Below are 21,347 nucleotides of genomic sequence, written 5' to 3'. Positions count from 1 at the left end.
TCATGATCACCCTACAAAACTTGCGAAGGTAAGCCTGTTAAAAAAAAAAAAAAAGTGTTTTGTAAAGTAATAGGACTTGTTTGGTGACACATTTGATGGTACTTCCATGCTGGTGGCAATAATATAAAACCAACAAAGATGACTTGTTGTAAACAATTTATTAAGTAGTAATAAATAAGAATCTTAGCAGAAAGAACTATACAGCATTAAGGCATATTAATACTGTTGTTAAATATGTGACTGTAACACACATCTTAACATTCTTCCTCTAGTTTTGTAACAAAGTGCTGTGTATGGAAGAGTACTTCTGATACCAGTGCGCCACGATAGCAAGGACGCACTATGATGGACCTAACTGTTGCATTATTTACCTTAAATAAAAGATAACCATCCATGATTTACTGTTCTTCATGACAGTGAAGTTTCAGTTTTAAAGCACAGCTTTCTAAGAAGGTAACAAATGAAGTCTCCCGTTCACTTTTTTTTTTAAGATGTTAATTTCTTAAAATGTACTTCCTAGTAGTGAGGTACTAGTAAAGGCATTATAAAACAACACAGTTCCTAACACTTGTTTTAATCTTCACTTTAAAAAACAACAAAAAAAGCCACTTGTCTGTAAGTTACTTTACAAAATATTGCACACTGTTTTAGCATGCAGTTTACATGGAAGAAATAGTCAAGTGCACTTAAAACCCCAAAATGCAACTAGGATTTTTAAAGATGTATCATGAATACTATTTTAAGGTACAACGACGTTTCAGACTCCATAGCATTCAACCTTACACTTAAGACCCAACACGTTAAGACCCAGTCCTAACTGCAAAGAGCAAGAATGCTTATAAACTGTATTGTTGCATTATCAAACTGTAACTGTTACATAAAGTATATTCATTCCTGCATCCTGCACTCCTTGTGGTTTCAATAAACTGAAATAAGTAATGAGTAGGAGAATGAGTTTAACAGAAATAACTCAGTACATCCTATATGAGCGTTTGTTACTGCATATGTATTGCAATCCAGGGTAAGACTTATTAAACTTTCTGAAGACTTCTGAATAAGATTTATTTATAAATCTGTATCTGTCTCTCCTTCACATACAAAATTTTATATTGCACAGCAAAAGTAAAAATCCAGTTTTCCTATAACAAGCATGCTAAACATTTAATATGGCTTTTGTAGATTCAAAGTATTTCCCTTTTGACATCCTCATGCAGTATTTTAGAATAAATTTGAATACAAAGTATGAGAAAGAGTAAAAATAAAGCCAGCTATAACATTCGTCAGAAACCAAATAAAAAATATGAGTTTATCAAAAGTAGTTGGTCAAAGGATTGACTGGTCTTCTAGGCATACTTATCAACAGTATTTTAAAAATAAAGTTTGTCTACAAATACTAAAACATATACAACCTCCTCGATGTTCCACAGAAAGACAGGAAAGGTAAATAGGTTAACTGAGACTTGCCTAATGGCACCAGCAGTCCCATAATCCTCTGGGAGCCATAGTTCCCAGATTCATTCTCGTCCAACAATCAAGAATCAAGAATGATTCCTTATTCACTCTCGTCTGACTGAAATTTACATTTTACTAGCTTTATTGGTTTACCTGAAGCTCTACAATAGCTTATATGCAAAACAAAAATATTTATAAAAATAATAGATATGTTGTATAGTTTTTTAAAAAAATAAACCATGCAGCTTCTGTACAAAGTTAAAAAAACAACTGTACAAATAGACTTTTCTATTGTGTAAAACTCATGTTTGTGGAAGTCTTCTGTTAGGATGGGAATTGTTTTTTGCTTAGCCATAAGATGCTGTTTCATAACTTTTCCATCATTCATTTCTTTCACTTGGCATTAACTGGCCATTTAATTTCATCAGAAGTTTTACGACGAGACCTGCCTGTACAAGGGCATACAATTAAATTCTAATCAGCATTTCAGATCAATGACACAAACAATTTAAATATATGGCAAAGGTAAGTATACAGAAATGTTAGAAATTACATAATTTTAGAAAAAAATGATGAAAAACAAGAACTAGGTTTTCCTCATAAATCAGAAAGTGTTTTTCAAAACATTAAATCACTTCATCCCTCTATCCATATTCTTAAGAATCAAAAGGCAACTACTGTCAAAGTATACAAGACACTCAAAGCTGTAGTTCTGTTGCAACACATTTTAACATGACATATTATCACTAATACCATCCAATCTCAAACTCCGCTAATTTTGATAGAAAAGTTACCAGCGCTAATTCCGTGATTCTTAACATAAAATTGTCCTTAGAGTGTAAAGCATTGGGTACATGCAACAAACAGTTTCCATTACAAAAATTCTATTCCCTAATAACTGCAGATGTATTTTTATGTATTTTGAACCCTAAAGGTTTCACATACTAGGAAAACAAGCAAACATTCTGAAATATTAACAAGAGTTCTCATTTGAAAATCATTTTTGCGGGGACTTGGTTGGAGCATCTTTTATATGGAACAAGGGTTGTCAATCTCAAAAGAGAAGTCTAGAAAAAATAATTTAGCGTAAATAGAGGATGAAAAATGACAATGCTTACCTGTTTGGTATGCACAATAAAGCTCATTTTGTTTTCCAGACTGTGTATTTGAAAACATGTATCACCATCTCCCAATTGCCACATAAAGCAGCCATACTTTAGGCTGAGGAGTAAAGCCTACAATGAAATGCAGTAAACCGTCACTCAGAAAATACTCTCCATACTTACAAACTGAATTTTCCTTACTTTTCCTTACTTTAGATAGGATTCTACCTAAGTGAAACAGTATGTTCCATTATCTAGTTGTAGCTTATAAAGTAGTCAAGTGGAAAAATACGAGGCTTTCTATTAGTAGTGCCTTTTGAAGACTTCAAAATCTTGGAAATCTTCACAGTCAAGTCGGATGTGAAAAGAGACTAGTAAAAAAAAAAAAAAAGTAGAAAGTAGGAAGTAGCATGGGGAATTTAAGAGAACAGAATTAAAACTTAGCAGCTTTTATTGGCAGATCACGTAAGCTGACCTTTGTTTCCATGTTGAGGAGATGCAGCCCTTTCACATTGACTCCTACGTACACTTTGATGACTTTATGGCTACTTGAACTTGCTTTGGTGAATATCTGGCCGGTGAAAAAAGCTGCTCCATAAGTAGGAATTTCCCAGCAGTTCTGCAAAAACATGCGCTGAAGGTGATGCATCTCTTTACTTACACCTTCACTGGTGCTGAGGTTCTAGAAATAAAAGGACAATGGCAATCAACACGTCTTCCCAAATAATTGTGTTTATTTGAAGAAAATCCAAAGTTTAGTAGAATTCCCACTAAACTAGTATTCCCAAAGTGCTTTCCAGCAACCATTCTCCTGCACCTATATTAAACCCTGGAGTCACAGAAAAACTCAGATGCCAAAACAGACTGAGGCAGAAAGCAGTTGCCTGTATGAGCATCAAAAAATCTTAACCACAGACACCCAAGCACTGCAGATCCCCACAATTTTCCCTCTCTTAGAAGTACGTTGGACTTGTCAGGCGCTAAATACATAAAATCCAAAAAACCCTAAGCATTCACCTTCATCAACCCTTCAAGTGTTCAGATGAGCAAGTATCTGCACCAAACACAGCGTGGATTTTCTATTTTTTAAACAAAAGGCAGCACAGCTTTGTTTTCTTCAGCAAAGCCCTCACTTGGAGTGAGATGTGCTCCTGCTGTTTCCTTCCTCTTCAGTAACATGAAACAGTCACAACAAAGGGTTGTTAGAATGCGCTCCCACCTCAGAATATACTGGTGTAAAGCACCCTAAATAGAAAAAGGGGAAATAACTTTCTGAGTTCTGAAACTAAAAAACATTTCTGAAACAAAAAACTGCCTGGGCCACACATGAGAAGGCACAGGGACAAGAGGGAACACAAGTCTTTAGCAATTAGGGGGCCATAATTGTGGGTGTGGTGGGTGGCACCAACCTCTTTGGTTCCACACCCTGCATTACCGTTTATCTGAATTCTACACAGCTATTTTTAAAATGTAAAATATATGAATGTCTTTGGAACAAAGATTGCAGCTCCTTTCCCCTTCTCTTGCACTCAAAAATAGTGTCCAAAGAACAGAAGGCTAAAAAGCTGTGCTCACTCTTACGTATTATCAGATAAAAGAAAGAGTAGAGAATACTCTGCTGTGCCCCTTTCTACACCAGTCTTACAAAAACCATCATCTTCCCCTTCTTCATCTGTATTACAAAGATGATCTGCTGGTTTCTTACAGAAAAGGTGTAGGCATCAGGAGAAAGCATATGATTGAGTAACCTCATCTTAAAGAAATTGTGGCAAGGCCTGAAAACATTCTCTGTGTGCCTCTGCAGAGTTTCCTGTTCGCTACTGTAAGTGATGCGTGTCAGCTGGTACAATTCTCCCTGTCACACCTCACTTCTTCCATAATTTGTTGCGAAGTTCGCTAATTTAATTTTCAGGTGTGTCTGACCCAGTTTGGAATTCACAGCCTCAAGTTAGATGTCTTCTACAGAAGCAGCCCAAGTCCACATGTAAAAGTTTTGCTAAATGACCTACTCTAATCAGTGTAGTTTGTGAATCAGTACCACCAACGTCTCTAACATACAAGTTACACTGGCACAAAAGAGTTTATGGATCTATCGCTGCAAGAAGATGGGAAAATACAAATCAGCGTAGATTTTCTACATGTCCATCTCAATTGGCAACATCACCCAATGGAAAGATAATGTTGAGGATAAATGAACAGGTGACAAAATTATACTTATTTTTAAGAAACAAAACAACTGTAACTGTATAAGAAACAGAGCGTTCCAACAACCAATAGAAAAATTCAGAGCATACACATTTCCAGCTTCATATACGAGCATTTTTGTCCATTCACTGACAATCAGTCAAATATATGTTTAAGACAGGATTTTCTAGAATTTTATTATTTGTCCTACCTTGTATTCATGAAGTATCCTGTTTGTCCAGTGAGGAGCTTTACTCTTCAGTTTAGTGATTGGCACTATGGATTTAAGATTTTCTTCACTACAGGAAAAAGAAAGCAGAAAAGAAGTTTTCCTTCATCAAACAAAATAAGGACTCAGAACAATGGCTGCCAGTTTGCATCTTCAAGCCACAGACACAGAGCTACAGTCAGCTCCCATTCTACCTTGCCTCCTCAGATGAGAAGTTATCTTGAAGTTGAAGCTGGGGCTTCCTAAGATGGAGAGCAATTCTTAGTTAATGGCCATACAGTTGACAGAGCTTTGTGTTAACTGCTCTGTGTCACGCATTATGGACATGGCGGGGCAGGAAATGCTAGCAGCAGAACACAACTCTTACTTGATTACAGACCAGTTTGGTGGTTTCCAGTTCGGAAGCCAAAATTATATAGGGACAGTCGCTTAAACCAGAAAAATCACATAACTTGGTAAGGATGACAGCTTATGGGCACTCTTCCCTTCAGTGCTGTGTTCAGTACCAACAATAGCCAGGCCCGTTCATCTCCACGTGAAAATTAAATAGCTTCACTCTTGTATTATGAGCTATCTATAGAAAGTTCTATTTTCAAAAGAGGCAACAAACACTAAAAGGAAGCTGTAAAAGCCTAGTTGGCTTTCATGCACTCTTAATATAGGCTGCATCCCTTTTACACTATATTTGTCCATAACTTCACTACCAAACAGAAACCCCACACAGGACAACGCATCCGGGTCACTGCTGGTTTTCTGCTCAGCAAGCTCATTCATCTGGCTTACTCTGTACAGGTACAGTCCCTATGCCTAACAGAAGGCAGAGAAAAGAACGTGCAAGTGAGGCAGTACAGCCAGCCCTTTCAGAGGCAGCTCCCACTTGTATCAGTGTAACTGCAGCAAAAAAATGCACCTGATTTACTGATGGTGGAGGACATAACCAAGAAAAGCAAGCCAACACAGCTCAGCTGCTGCTGTGAATGAGAAGAGATAAGAAGTATAGTAGCCTCCCAGGATAGCACAGCTGCTGTTACATGAATGAGCTGGGGTGGAGTTGGTGGGGGGTGGAGTGAAGGTTCACACAGCAGAGGAGCGAAATCTTGATGTGTTCAGGTACCACTGTAGGAATGTATGTGGGAAGAAAAAAACACATCCCAGAAGAGCTCAGCCACAGCTCCATGGGCAAGTGAAGAGAAGGTGAGAGAAAAGCACCATCTGGCACAGCCCTGCTGGTGCTGTGTTTCTGACCAATTTGGTGTAGCATTTCACATGCAAATGTGAACAGAAATAATGCTCTCCGTGGTCTCTCCATACCCCCTCCAAAAGAGGGAGGAAAGACAGTCCAGAATCTGGTTTATCTGGACATAGTAAGGAATTCCTTCAGCATAGTCCAGTCTCCATCCTGTTAAAACCCTTCACTCACATGAATACCGTTATACATTTTCATATTACTGGATCTCAGCACAGACTTGCAGAATACAGAACCTCCATCCCTCTGCCTGGGACTGCAATAAGTAAAGTTAGCATGTTTTTCAGACACCACATCTAACTTCTGTTAATGCTACAAGGGTTATGTGGTCACTCTGAACTAGAGCTCAGTGACAGTAAATAACGCTATACCTAAAATTTGAGAGTTTCACACTAAGTGGAACTATCTAAAATATGTCATTGAAAAACAAAATTTGATGTTTTAAATGCACATACTTACTTCAGAAAGCCCTGTTTATGCTTCTTGCTCTCATAATTTCCATAGACTATTTGTAGGAGCAGACTTGCCAGTGTGATCAGTTTGGCATCAGGTGATGTATAGAAACCTTTCAGTAAGTTATATCTGGCTTCATCAAAAAGAATAAGAATAGCTAATGGATCCTCAATCTGTTAAAAAAATAAATAATTAATTAATGATTCCATGGTAAAACAAAATGAGCTTAGAAACAAGAAATACAATTTCTCATTGATTCAGAGATAGAACACAAAGGTGTGATCCTGCTTGAAATGTACCTTTTAGTAATGCTTTGTAATGGTAAAAATGACAATTTTTTTTTACTGACTTAATTCAAGACTTCATTCATCTAACGCATTTGCAAATTAAAGGTGACTAGCACACCATGCCCAATCAATAGGTTCACAGAAATACTGATATGTGTCCTCCTCCCCTGTCCCACTTCTCCCACCAATTTTGAATATATTTGAATAATCCCACTGAAATTGACTAATTAAGTATTGGATACATCACAGTATGAGGAAAAGAAAACAAGGCATGACAAACTGAGACTGGGGCACATGGACTTTCAATAAACCAAACAGTTAAGAAGGTGAGAAATTAAGAGAGAGTCTGAGTGAATGTTGAGCAGGCATGGGGCAGAACTTGAAGACAAACTCTTACAGAAAAGGGAAGGAGAGAAGAGATCTGGTTTAAGTAAACATGGAAATTACTACAGTCACTAAACACACTAAGTGTTGATGTTCAAGGTGTCCTGATTCAGACCATGGTTTCACGCTATCACTTCTATGTGCAGACCTTTTTTTCTATTTCCAGTGGAAGTCTCACATCTCTTCTCAGGAAAAGCTGTGAAGTTTCCCTCTGAGGATCCAGATTTGTCAGTTCAGTGAATATTTCAGGCCAGTCTCGAATATGCTGCAAAGGCTTGTGATATGGCTTCAGTTGGAGGCCTAGAAAATACCAGTTTGTTTATAAATAAACAGAACAATAACCTAGCATATACATATATGGATGTTAAATTCTGTGCCAGAAACAGAATATCTCAAACTGAGGACTCATTAACAAACAGCTTTCCAATGCTTTCTAAACTGCTACATATAAAAGGTTTTAAAAATACAGACATATTGACAAAACTCTTGGCATATACTTAATAAAAGCACTAACAATGAACCTTTGTTGTTTTCATCTTCCCAAGAGTGAACTTGTATTTAAAAACCTAATGGAATACCAAGATGGACCATAAAACCACAAGTAGAGGGAATCCAGAAAGCAAGCAGACATATTAAATAAATCACAATAATTATTATGGGACAAAGTCCAAAAGTATGATTTTGACAGAAAAATACAGATATAGCTTATCTTGCAAACATACTTGCCATTTTTGGAGATATAATCCATAAACCTTTCACAACAGACATTAATTTTTTTTAAATATGTGAAATATCTTATCAGGCTACAGTAATTCAAATTTACATGTTCTCCTGTCTGTACCAGAGATGATATAAATGCAGAGGTTCCAGCTACAGTCCTGCTATATACAGGAGTCCATACCTTCAGCTGTGCTCATTCACTTGTCCTGCCTGTCTTTGTGACTGCTGTTTGGCTGTTTTCAGTAGCGAGGAACCAGAGCTGTATTTGTTTTTATCGTTACTGCCCTAGCCTCTACATTGTGACATTTTACATTATATGCAAAAATTCAAAGGACCTATTATAGTGGAACATGTTTTCACTGAGGATAATCTATCTATTCATTCTACTTATCCCCCCTACATTCAAACACAGAAAAATATTATCCATCCTATATACAAGGAGACTATGTGGTCTTTACAACTGCATGCAACAAACTGCAAGAAATGTATTTTTAAAACTTGTCATTAGTTGCTTGAAGTACTGTATATCAGAAGCTGATTCATTTTTAAACTTAGGCTAAATATCTACAGAATTACTTCGTTTTAAACAAACAATGTATCAGCGAATATTTCCCCTAAAATGCAAGGGTAGCATTTCTGTGATTTAAGTAAAACATGATATATATGCTTAGAAAAGGCAGTAAGACTTAAATACTCAAACACTTCTTTCATGTCTACAGCAGAAGGACTGGACTAGATGATCTTTAAAGGTCATGACTTTAAAGGTCATAATGGACTAGATGATCTTCCAACCAAAGCTATTCTCTACGATCCGTTCTGTTCCAGTTATTACATTCAAATGTGGGTTACAGTAGCCAGACTGCATACAACTACCATACTTTTATATTTAAAAAAAGTAACAATGCAACAGTGTTGAAGTAGTAGAATAATGACATCAATAAATAGAAGTTTGAATGCAAGGCTTCTGTCTTAACAGTACTGTCAACACAGTATCCACTGGACCTTTACTGTGTTTTGTAAACAGAAAGGCAATCTGGAACAGGCTCATCTTCCAAGATGAAATATATTTTAGGTGCCACAGTGAGAGAGTCAGACCTACTGGAGATAGCCAAAACAATGGGTAAAATGAAGTTATCTGTAGCTCTGAAAGCACAGTTTGAAGATATCAGGCTGTAAAGGTTGGGAGCTGATCTACTGCAGGAAAGCTTAAGCAAAGGAAATAGAAAATTGGGTCTCACTCCTTATGCAAAATATATAAAGAATGACACCTATAAGGATCACAGAGTCTCCAGGAGGGGCAAAGCATGTTAACAGACAGCCTAGATATAAATTAATTCCTAAACATAGTTTGTAAGAAACTGATACAGAGTATTACAAAACTGTCAGAGACCATGTTTCCTATTTTCTTAAGAAAATTGTCATTTTTTTTTAAAGGCAAACAAAAAAACCTATGATAAACTCTCAAGTATAACTAACTTCCCTGTTACTTACTGAGATTCTCAGAACAGATCCAGATAGTGAAGTATTGCTGAGTTTCTTGAGACAAACGCATCCCTTCCATTATCTGCTGTACAGTGGTATTGTTTCCATGTTTCAGCTCAACAGAGCGGTATGACCCATCCATACGATAAATCCGCGCCTTTTCATACTACATAAAGAAACAGTGTTTAATTCTTTAACATAAACTTGTACAAATTATTGTTGGTGCTTGGCACTGTTGAGAAAAAACACACTGCACAACTTCTTCATATTTTTAAGAAAACTGTATGTTTCATGTCCCAAGCAACTTCTTTTGAAGTGTTTTGTTTTGTTTTTTTTTTTTACCACAGTAACTACAAGATAGGTTCTACTGATATTTGAGGAGTTTGCTTCTGTTTAACTCAAAGGCAAGCAGGAACTTACAGAAAAAGGGATCTGGGCTCAACTGCCTAAACAGATCCTGAAATGACTACCTCACTATTACTGGCATGTTATGAACTATTCTCACCATTAGTCTAATCCAAAAAAGGTTAATTTTTCAGGAGGAAAGCACCATCCTTTACACAGACCCCAGCAAAATAAGAATACAATCTCACTAAGATCTTTTAGCCCTTCGATAATATTGCTAATAATAAATCATTTTCCCCTCTCAGAATTCCCATAGCCTTCAATCATTTACGTGTGGGTGTAGAGCGCGCTTTCTGAGAGACTGAAATCAGGTGCTTAAAGCATATACATATACACAAGTCATACAAAAAAAAGAAACATCTTGTATTCATCTCTCCAACAGGTTCAATGTTTCAGCTTCTCCAATAAAATGTTGCAAGATTGTGTTATTTCCCTTCCTCAAATCTGCTCAGTGCTCAAGAGCTGAGTAGCCTATTTTGTAGAAGTCTGCATTTAAGCAGCTGAGTGTCCCTGTTTATCAGCACGTAAGTTAATAAGGAATAAAGAAAAGTAATGGTTATATCATCAAAAGTAGACATGAGATCAATAGTTGATGTGATACTTCTACAAATAAATCAAATAATCACATTTAAAGTCTTACAAGCCATAAATATGCACAGAAAAAAATTAGACAAAATGCTAGTTTGTCAATATTTATACTAACAATTTAAGTATACTGCATGTTTCCAGTAACAGCTATAAGTCGGCCTAGCTCTTCCACAAGTCTATGTGTAAATTAAATATAAACTTCAAACAATTTAGAAAATAAACACATACAGGTTTATTTATGGCTTCCTTCAGCAGTTTTGCAGTTTCTTCCCATTCGTTTTGTTTGTTCTCTTCACAGACATTCAGTGGAGACCTTCCTTGTTGATCAGTAATGTGCTACAAACAAACAGAAACACAGAAAATACATTGTTTTGACTGGAGATGGGTAAACACTTACATATTTTCAAGATTAAGATCCTCAATCCTGGGGTTTAACATTTCATTGATATAGAATGGGAAAAGCAGAATGGAGGAAAAACATGTAAGCATTTTTTTGGCAACCTCTCCACGGGATGACACATTTTGATCCGGACACAAAGTATTTCACATGCACAACCTAGAAAGGGGATGTTAAACTGCCATTTCTGTACACAAACAGAACTTACTCTGTCAATTTCTGGATGATTCAGTAAAATTTGTACTATTTCAGCATGCCCACCTCCAGCAGCAAAATGCAGAGGAGAGCTAAGCTGGCCATTCAAAAGGTTTGGATTGCATTTCCCTTTCTCTAACAGCATCCGAGTGGCTTCAACTTTTCCATACCTGCAGATAGATTAAAAACAGAACAGACACAAGTGTAAACAACAATCTTTTTCAGATACTCATAAATATGAAAAAGTACATTGCCATGCTCAAGAGTTTAACTCTGAAATGACACCAAAGAGAAGGGAACATTAATAAGTTTGTGGAAACTATTGTACACTTCCTCGGTACCATCTAATAACTGTTTATTGGATTCATTACGGACACACCCAACCTTGCTTTAAACAAAGTTGGGGTAGCTGTAGCAATGCAGTCACACCAAAAACAGGTCTCAGCCTTGCCCACAAGTAATATGATTCTCAAAATCCTTGTGAGAATCACATTAAACCTTCTGACTGTCACGTAGATGTCTCCTGAGAACACCTAAACCTCACAGTGGTAATTGGTAAATCTGGTGTATGCAGTTCATGTAAATTGTCTGAGAAACACTAAAAGTCAAATAAGTTTTTTGTTTGCTTTCAAACAACTGAGCTTGATTTTCATGTTCTTCAGGTCATCAGACGCAATCATAAATACAGAAGACTAACTTGTTTAAGGACAAAACAAAAGCATTTCTACAACAACTGACAAAAGCTTTAAAGGAATTATAGATTAAAATAATCACAGAATTAGAGAATCAGACAAGTTGGCATCTGGAAATTACCTAAATCAGCTTCCTGCTCAAAGCATGACCGTCACCAACACTTGCTATTACTGTACAAAACTACATGTACTTGTAGCCTTTAACCAGTAAAGACTGCAAAAGTTACCACACTAAACCAGACCCAGCAATTAAAACAGATGCTTCAGGACAGCTATAGGAACAATAGATAAGTGTTTGATGATATGGTATCCATACCTGGTCTCTGAAACCATTCAGATAGCAATTATCTCAAAACCTGAAGCAATATTTCTCTTCAAAAGGTTAACACTAACATTTATAGTTTGAGTCTAATAAAAGTCTAGATTTTTTTCCTCATTTTTGAGTCTGCACGATGAATTACACAGGTGCTTAGTGCTAAAGAATTGCTACAGCAAGAATATGCTTCATTTGCAAAAATATATCGAACTGACTCACCAGCATGCATAATGGATAGGTGCCCAGTGGTCACTGTCTAACTGATTAACAGAAAACTTCTTGTCCAGAAGGTGGCTTAGTAAATCAGAATCACCTTCACAAGCACTCCGATGAAGAGGGAAATCATCTACCCACTGGTGTTCCCTATTAAATTAAAGGGAAAGCAGAAGGAAAACACAGTTCAGTAATATTTCAATGACTAACTCACAACTAACTTCAGATCTACAGCTCATGCAGCTAAAATGTGTATTTGTACAACTAGTATTTTAGTCATGCAGTAGCCAAGCCACAGCTGTACTCATTATGCTAAGAAATGCTTCCCTAATGTTTGTAATTTAAAACTTCCTTGACCCATCCTTTAATTGTTGTGTTTCAGTACTTAGAGACTTCAAATAGATTTTTTTAAATAGGCATTTGTACAGTGAAGCCCTAAAGAGAACATCATTCTGAGTCTGCCAAGTACTACTGTAATATAACAAAGCAAAATTATCTATTAAAGAAAAAGAAATGTAAGGTAATACTTGTCCTCTGTGACACTGCTCATGCTACGTTGCCACTTTTCTCTTTTAGGAATCTGAATTTTTGAATAGTCTGGGGCTCCAAGGCCAAAATATGGATTTATTACCACTTTGTCAACCTGTGAAGACATAATTTAAACACAACTGAAAAAAAAAGTCTTACTGAGATTTGGTTAAACAATCCCCCATCCAACCCAAGTATTCTCTTGGAACCAAATTTATGCTAGTGACATTTTATAACTAAAGTGACATTTTATAACTGTTCAAGTGTGTGGATTTTAAAACCTATTTGGCAGTTAAGTGTGCAAGAAAGAAATCTGACCACATTAAAACACAAAGCATGCTCATATGAAATATGAGCTGTAAAATGAAAATGTACATATGTTTCACAAATATAAAATGAAAATACAGTTCTTACCCTATTGGTATATTGAAGGTCAGACCCAAACAAGGGATTATAGATACACATATCTGCTTTCTCTAGTGCCAGCATTTTACTCTTTATTTCCAAGGCAGTATAACCCATGTGTAACGAGCTCTCTGTTTGACCAGGTTCTATAGCATAGGCAGGGTTTATTACATTTGTTTTAATTCTCTCAAGAGGAGATGGTCTGAATAAAGCTGGGATGGAATGAGACTGGGTATGCCGTTCATCCAGCCACCTGCAGAAGAGAATGAGCAAGTAATTCATTTTCAGGTAATAAATGAATATTTTGGTCATGCCTGGCCGTTATTTTATTTGATTAAGGGTTGTATGCATGATAACTATACATTAAGAAATAATTATAATGTGCAGAGAATTTTATCACACTAAATTACTCCCCCCAAATTATTTTTTAATAGAATATAGTTAAGCAAACGTTTGCTCAAACACATTTCCGGCAGATGCAACCTCTCAAAGAAAAGGAAATTAAGATCTACAGTAAAGGTAGCGATGGTTACAGCCAAAACACGTAACCACACCAAGTTATCGTTTCATTTACTTTCAGTTCATCAGTGTTACTACTCTCAGCATACTCATTTTGAAACTTAAAGCAATTTGTTTAAAGTGTGAGCTGAAGTTTCAGTATGTACGCAGACTGAAGTTTCCTTTGATAACTCAGAAACTGCTCATTCTCTTTCATGTAGGCTACCACCTGCTTTTTCACATAGCTTTGCTGAAGATTATTCTGTTTTAAGTGGACTCCTCCTGACAATACAGAATGGCTTTAGGGTCATGTGGAACAGGACATTTTAAAAGTCTAAAGTCAGGTTTGCATTTTAGGTTTCCACACATTCTTTCTCGAAAGCTTGAAATAAATTCATACTTCACTAGAATACAGTAAATTCTTTTTAGTGATTTACCCCAGAAATGTAGAAGAAAGAAATAGATGCTCTGGAATGAAAGATCCACTGACAGGATCATTTGGATCTTGCCAGTCCCAGAACCACGTCTAAGAATGTGGCTTGCAGTTAAAAGCACATTCTTAGGCCTGGATTTTTAAGTCCCAGATCCAACCTATCACGTCCTGCAAAAGCTATGTTCCTTTCACTTACTCATAGTCCTGCTGAGAGGAAGGTCTTAAAAATTGTGGTCATTGTGCTCTAAACACCCTCTTGCCTATCTGAGGGTATTTTCAGGTAATTTCAGTTGATAGATTAATTTGAAAAGTTCAAAAGTACCATATTAAAGTGTTATGTCAGACTACCTCCCTAGAGAATAATCCATATAAACTCTTTTCTATTATACTTCCAAAGTTTCTCTAACAGCTGTAAGCCTGGTGACGCATTTTAAGCAGAGCTTAGAATCTGAAGGCATAAATTAACAAATAAATATAAAATCTGGCATAATGGTATACACAGAAATACTAATGAACTGCACAAAAACTACACACAGAACCTTGCCAGGCAGTAGTCTGTAATTATTATTATTATTGTTATTATTATTACTTTTTGCATTAGCCAAGAGCTTCACCTAACCTTATGTGTGGCAGAAAAAGGTGCTCATAAACATGATGTTTTCCTATTTCCTATTAAAGGCCTCATTAACCTACAGTTCAGACAGACTTACTCCTGCAAATAAGTTCATACATAAGTATGTCTGGTATTTCTTTGTTAAGGGGACATTAAATGTAAAAAAAACTGCTCACATGTTCAAATTTCAAACTCCTATAAATCTGGCTAAACAACTAATCACCATTCTGAAACTTAATTCACTACTGCAAATAAACATGTATGTCTGGGAGAGATGCACTTCACTGTTTCTAAAGGCAAATCTAAATGGTATAAAATTAATAAGACATTTCCACTGCAGTCTTGCAAATACTCTTATTGATAACATTCATGTCACTTCCAGAAGATTAAATATTAGTATTTTATGTGATTTTATAAAACATTCACTGTAAGCAAGGACTTCCAAGAAGCCACTTGATTTAAACAAGCACACCATTTCTCAGTTTACAAAAACATTTTGAAAAAGATTTAGAAATCTGTTGTCATGGTTTTAGATTCTGATAAACATGAAGAAAGCAACCTGATATCAGTATGATTTTCTTTTTATTCACAACGATGTAAAAATTATTTGCAACATCTCCAAATTTTTTTCTCTTCTATTTTACTGTACTTTTATTTATGTCATTTCTTACTTGTCCAAGGCAATTAACATTCTTGCAGTAAGTGTAGCAAAGTGGGTGCTGGATTCACTGCAGACCCTCATGATGTCTTGTAAACAGTAGAACACGGGACATCCCGGACTGTATGCATATTTTGTATTATCTGTAAGGGAAACATACTCTGAAGACTCATCAAAGAAAACAATCTTATTTTCCCTTCTGCATCTTTTGTAGTTATGTGTTCCCAACTGAGAGTAGCTGAACTTTTTCCATATAATAATTGATAAAAATTATACACAATCCTTACATAACAATTTACAACTCAAAAGACTAGCCTTAAAAAACACAACGTGTTCAGTTACTACACCATCACTGTGATCGGCTTCATCTGAGAAATTAATGTGAAATGTTTGCTGTTGTCAGAAAAAAAAAAAAAGAATAGGGCCTAGGAACTGAAGTGTTTAACGCTATTGGTAACTCCACAATGGTATTTATTTATTTGATAGTTTTTATCCTTAAGGACTATCACAAAAACAAAAAAGGAGTTTCACCAAAGGCACACAGACACTTATTTCAGGCTTGTTTTAAAAACTTTCCCGACAAGCAGTTTACTTAGTTTTCTAAAGAACTTCTTCACCATTGCACATTAAACAAAACTGCTTACAGAATTCACTAAGCATTCTTCTCTGAGTAAACAACACTGAATTGAATAGTCTGGATGCCTTATTTACAATTGCATTCAGCAAGTTCAAAGGAGGTGATTACAGTTCAAAACATATGCATTAAGTGAACAAATACAGCTTAAATCCATAAGTGAAAGTGTGCTATAGTTATAGAAATAAATGCAATCCATTAAAAACAAGTTTTTCCCATGCCTTTATGCAACATTTTCAAGTTTTAAAGTGTTCAGAGAGAGGTTTCCACGCAAATCTAACTTTTTAATGTTTAAATACAAATCATACAGTGTATTCATAAGAATTCTTAAATCCTCAACTGAACTTCTACTAACATGAATGCAACTTCAGAAATTAAATTTAGTGTTACCTTTCACAACAGTAGGAACGATGTAAAGTGATGCCTCCTGGCCTGTCTTCTCTCCATCAAGAGGAAACTTCTTCATTAACACTACACGCTTCCCTAGTACAGTATTAAAAAACAAACAAACAAAAAACAATTAATTAATCAAGAAAACAAAGCAACCCAGAGTTGGCTAACAGAATGCTTACCAGACCCATCCTTCCTAATTTTAGGAAGAAAAGTCACTTATTATTAGCTATAATGTAAAGCAAGGTTAGAAAATCTAAATAAATACACAAAACAAAGAACATAAATATGTATATACCCATTAGCCTGAAAGATAACAGACTGTACGCCTTATTTCACAGTAACTTTTCTATGCTTCTAATTATTCAGGTAGCATTCACCCCCTAAACCACTCATCTTTAAGTTAAATAAGATTCTTTCTGAAATGGGAAAGTGCAGCTGCATGCAATATTTCAGGTTAGGGTAATTCATGTAGTGGTAGGACAGTATTTTCTGCATTATCCTCCCTTCTGCCCTTACAGAATCCAGCATTTTGTTTGCTTTTCTGACTGCAGTTGCATATTTTAGCAGAGGCTACACTAAACAGTTCATATTAATGCATGGTTCATGAATCAATTTAAAACTCTCCAAACTATGTAAAAAACAGACAGTTTTTGCTTTTGCTTTTGCTAGGCATCCCTCAATGTGTACTAAGTTATTTCATGTTTCCTGCTTCACTGCCTTTGTTAAGTCCATCCAACCCCACCTATTGCCACCTACAACATTTTACCGTGCAACCAGTTTATCCAAATCGTTAGCACTGTCTCGTCTGCACCGACAACCTTCCCAGTGTAACCTTACTTACAAAACAAAGATGAGGTACACAGCAAAAAAAAAAAAAAAAAAAAAAAAGTGCTTTAGTCAGTATAGTTTATACCAATCTGGAAATTAAATAAGCTGACTAAACCAATTTTTGTCAGCACAAACACAAGGTCACCTGCTGGACCAGCTATGTCACAGTAATAAAAAAGAAAACATACCAATCAAATTATAATTGTAACTGATACAGTTATGCCACGTTTTTTCACATAGATACTGCATCTCTTATACAATGCTGGCATCAGATCAGACCAAGGTTAAAAAAGGTGCTTCAATCTGCTTTGCCAGAAGTTTAGCTATAAATCTCAATTTGAGGTGGAGTAGTAGAACAAACAGGCAAAGTTTCACTTAAGAATCTTTTAGTAAGCATTTTATGGACTTGGAAGGTAACAGGAAACAATGGTAGATGAAAGGTTTTAGCTGTGCGGTGGTTTTTGATGTAACTCAAAACGTACCTTCTTTTTTTTTAATTTCACGCTCTTGTATTACCTCCATGTGTCCATTTAAATTTTAAACTATTTATAGAGCTATCAACAAAAAATGAGACTAGAATATTCTTACCTTTAATACCCTGATTGGCTGGTGATATTGGTTTGGTGGCTTCTAATACATAATCCAAGATGCTCTGGGTTATCTCAGTGCTTCCCTGCAGTTTAGTTTCCAGCAAAACTTTCTTTCTTTTTTTCTTTTGACCTTCAATGGGAACTTCGAGCAGCAAAATCTTTCAAACAATAAAGAAACAAAAGGTGTTTAAGCATGACTTAGACAAGCACTGAACAACTGGGTGGTTTTTTTTGTTTGTTTGTTTTTAGGTTTATCACACCATGGTAAAAGCAGTAACCAAATTCATGAAGTATTGAATCTGGAGGAGCAAGACAGTGAAGTCAGAATGACCTCTGCAACAGTAAGGTTAAAGATAAAAAGACAAGGCTGCTCCCTTGTACTAAGCAGCCCACAGGGCGAAAGGCCCTGATGTGAAATGAAAGACAAGGAAATTACACAACCGTAAAGTGCTCAAATAATCTAATGATGGTGTGACACACAGTAGGTATGTGACATGAATGTATGTTATTTAAGCAATCTTACTGTCAGATTTTCTTTTTTGCCGTATTATTATACATTTATTATTACATATTATTTTTTAAATGTTAATAAAAAAAAAATCTTAAAGTTTTACTTCATAGGATTTAGCTCGATATTCCCGAGAATTCAGGCTAGCAGTATTTTTTGGACGAATCACAGCAACATAGGCATCTCCAATGTTTTCTGGGTTTCCCATCTCTCCTCCTGCTTTTTTAATCTTATCCCTGGAAATAATGAATAAACAGTAAGTAAAGATTCAGCTGATATTAAAAACAAATCCAACAGCACACTAAACACCAGTATGCAGTGGTTATGTCCACTGATTCTTTGTGTTACTCATTTATTATTCATTATCTCTTTAGCTGGAGAAATACCAATGGTTACTATGCTTCTGCTTACTGTTCATGAAATAATAACACAGACAAAAATAAGAGAATGAGGAAAATCTTACATTATGTAGATTTTATATGAATAATCTTGTTCTCTAAACCACTTTTACAGTAAACATATTTTTTCCAATTTGTAAATAACTCTTCACATTTTGCAAGCCAGACATAAGGCCAAAGAATTTTAGGACACTGAAAAAAATGTTTTAAAGTTATAAGCATGGTAATTCACAAAAGGTGCTGTCACAAAGTACTGTATTTCTATCAGTTACACAGGGATTTCAGGAAAAAAAACTTGAACCCTTTCCTTTTATTTCTCCCAATATGAAGTATAATAGTCTTGACTACAGTCCAAGTAACAGAGCTGATAAAAATAAGCTATAATATGGATTTTTTTTCTTTAGCAGGATTGTAAGCTGAGCCACAATCCATTCAAGCACAGCTTCTGGAAGCAATACGTCTTCAGTTTTAGCAAAAAGTGAATAGAGGTCTCAAATTTGATTTAATACAAAATTTTGCTTATGCTTTAAATCAACCTAAAGTGACAACTCCTGTAATTATAAAATCTTATGAAAAGGATTGGGAAAGCCTCTTACAACAAAATCACTTCATAGATCAGATTCAAGACAGCCTGTCATGTCTGGCCATGAGCACTTTTCAGATGATCATTTTCTTAATTTGCACATGAACCTCCTCTCAGTCCACATGCTATTTGCAGATTAATCTTTCCACAAAGATTTTTAATGTTACTGTTTATATTTTCTTCACCTTTTCTAGGAGAAACAGAGGTCTTCAGATTCCCATGCTTTTAGTCCAATATTTCTGCTGGGATCCGACTACCTGAAAATACATTGAAAACATACATAAATAACAGCACACACAGTTTCACCTTCAGTTAAGACAACTGCATTAGTTAGCTGATGTAATGGTGGCACTCAAGTATATCAGGAAAGAAGTATCTAAAGATGGGTTGGCATTGCAGTAGCTTCTAGGAACATCAAATAAGCAATGCACTAACTCGTGAGATTTAAAGGAACAAGAAACACCCATCCCTTGCAGGCAGCTGGTCAAGGCTTGGTGTCTGGGTGTCCTTACATGCACTGGGGTACGTTGGGTTTGGGTCACAAGTGGGGAGAAGGAACCTGCGTGGCCAGGGCTGGGCCACCTGGGTGGCTGGTGTGTGGGCCACAGATGGATTTGCTCGCAAGGAGGCTGCTCTGCACTCAATACAGAGAACGGATGATGATAATTTTGGGAAACAAATAGCTCTGAGAGCTGCCATGTGACTTCAGAAAACAAAAACGGATGGTGAAGAAGGAGGATGTGACAATAAAAACTTTCAGAAGACACCACCTGTGACTTGATCCTAACCAGACCCTGATGGCTGTAATGCATACGTGTCCCAGCAGATGTGGGCTCTGAAGAACATGCTTTGACCAGATCCCTCCGGAGCTGCTGGCCCATCCCCGCTCCCTCACACCTCCACTGAGGTGTGCTGCACTCCTTTGACCTCCCAAAGGAAGAGGCCCGATGTGCACCTCTCAGGTGGTTTCTACCAAGCTGCAATGAGATGACTGAAGCTGTACTTCCTCTCCCACGTGAATCCTAGAATCACTAAGGTTGGCAAAGGCCTCCAAGATCATCAGGTCCAACCACCCCCCTACCACCACTGTCACCACTGAACCGTGTCCCCAAGCACCACGTCCAACCTCTCCTTGATCACCCCCAGGGACGGTGACTCCACCACCTCCCTGGGCATCCCATCCCAACGCCTGACTGCTCTTTGTGAGCAGAAATGTCTCCTCATTTCCCACCTGAACCTCCTCTGGTGCATCTTGAGGCCATCCCCTCTAGTCCTGTCACTAGTTACCCGTGAGAAGAGGCCGACCTCCAGCTCCCCACCCCTTCCTTTCAGGCAGTTGCAGAGAGCAATGAGGTCTCCCTGAGCCTCCTCTTCCCCAGACTAACACCCCCAGCTCCCCCAGCCGCTCCTCACAGGACTTGTGCTCCAGGCCCCTCAGCAGCAGCTGGACACGAAGCATGGCCATGACCCCCCTGCCGAAGCAAGGCAGCACCCCCTTTCCCTCCCCATCCCTCCCCGCAGCACCCCGGGCCCTGTGGCAGGGCCGTTCCCCGCCCTCCTCGGGGCCGGCCGCCCCGCGCCCCGCTCCCTCCCTCGGCCTCCTCCGCCCGGCTCCCCGCGGCCGGGGCCGCCCCAAACTTCCCAGCCCCTCCCCGCCCGAGCCCCGGTGCCCTGCAGAGGCCGCCCCACAGCGGGGATCCCCCGGGGGGACCCTGCTCGCTCCCCCCTTGCCTTCCTCGCTGCCGCCGGCGGCCGCCTCCCCCGGCGCATCCTCGCTGGGCGCCGCAGCCGCGCCCCGCCGCGCTCCGCCCCGGCTCCTCCCCGCTCCTCCTTCCCTCCCTTCCCTTCCCTTCCCCGGCCCGGCGGATCCGCTTCCCGTCGGAGCCCCGCGGGCCCCGGCCGCCCATGAGTTTCCGGGTCGGCGGCCTGAAG

The 21,347-nt window shown here is 37.7% G+C and overlaps 1 protein-coding gene across 2 annotated transcripts; it reads right to left on the bottom strand.

Moving 5' to 3' along the window:
- Positions 1–141: 141 nt before the first annotated feature.
- On the bottom strand, positions 142–21,288 carry KRIT1 (KRIT1 ankyrin repeat containing). Of its 2 annotated transcripts, XM_027450768.3 has the most exons (18): positions 21,147–21,288; positions 19,601–19,672; positions 18,541–18,670; positions 17,925–18,084; positions 16,506–16,598; positions 15,495–15,624; positions 13,289–13,532; positions 12,874–12,989; positions 12,353–12,496; positions 11,139–11,295; positions 10,762–10,869; positions 9,550–9,706; positions 7,487–7,638; positions 6,674–6,840; positions 4,951–5,038; positions 3,031–3,237; positions 2,571–2,687; positions 142–1,901 (listed from the first exon to the last, which is right to left on the bottom strand). In XM_027450768.3, exons 3-18 carry the CDS (start codon positions 18,640–18,642, stop codon positions 1,833–1,835), a joined length of 2,211 nt encoding a protein of 736 aa, XP_027306569.1. In that variant the 5' UTR covers positions 18,643–18,670; positions 19,601–19,672; positions 21,147–21,288; the 3' UTR covers positions 142–1,832. The 2 variants fall into 2 exon arrangements, with proteins under 2 accessions (XP_027306569.1, XP_071889751.1); XM_072033650.1 differs by lacking the exons at positions 142–1,901; positions 2,571–2,687 and adding an exon at positions 2,747–2,926.
- Between the last annotated feature and the right edge of the window lie 59 nt (positions 21,289–21,347).

The sequence above is a fragment of the Anas platyrhynchos genome, chromosome 2 (genome assembly GCF_047663525.1).
Source record: "Anas platyrhynchos isolate ZD024472 breed Pekin duck chromosome 2, IASCAAS_PekinDuck_T2T, whole genome shotgun sequence".
In the NCBI taxonomy this organism is placed as follows: Eukaryota; Metazoa; Chordata; class Aves; order Anseriformes; family Anatidae; genus Anas; species Anas platyrhynchos.
This window is presented reverse-complemented; position numbering and strand designations above follow the sequence as displayed.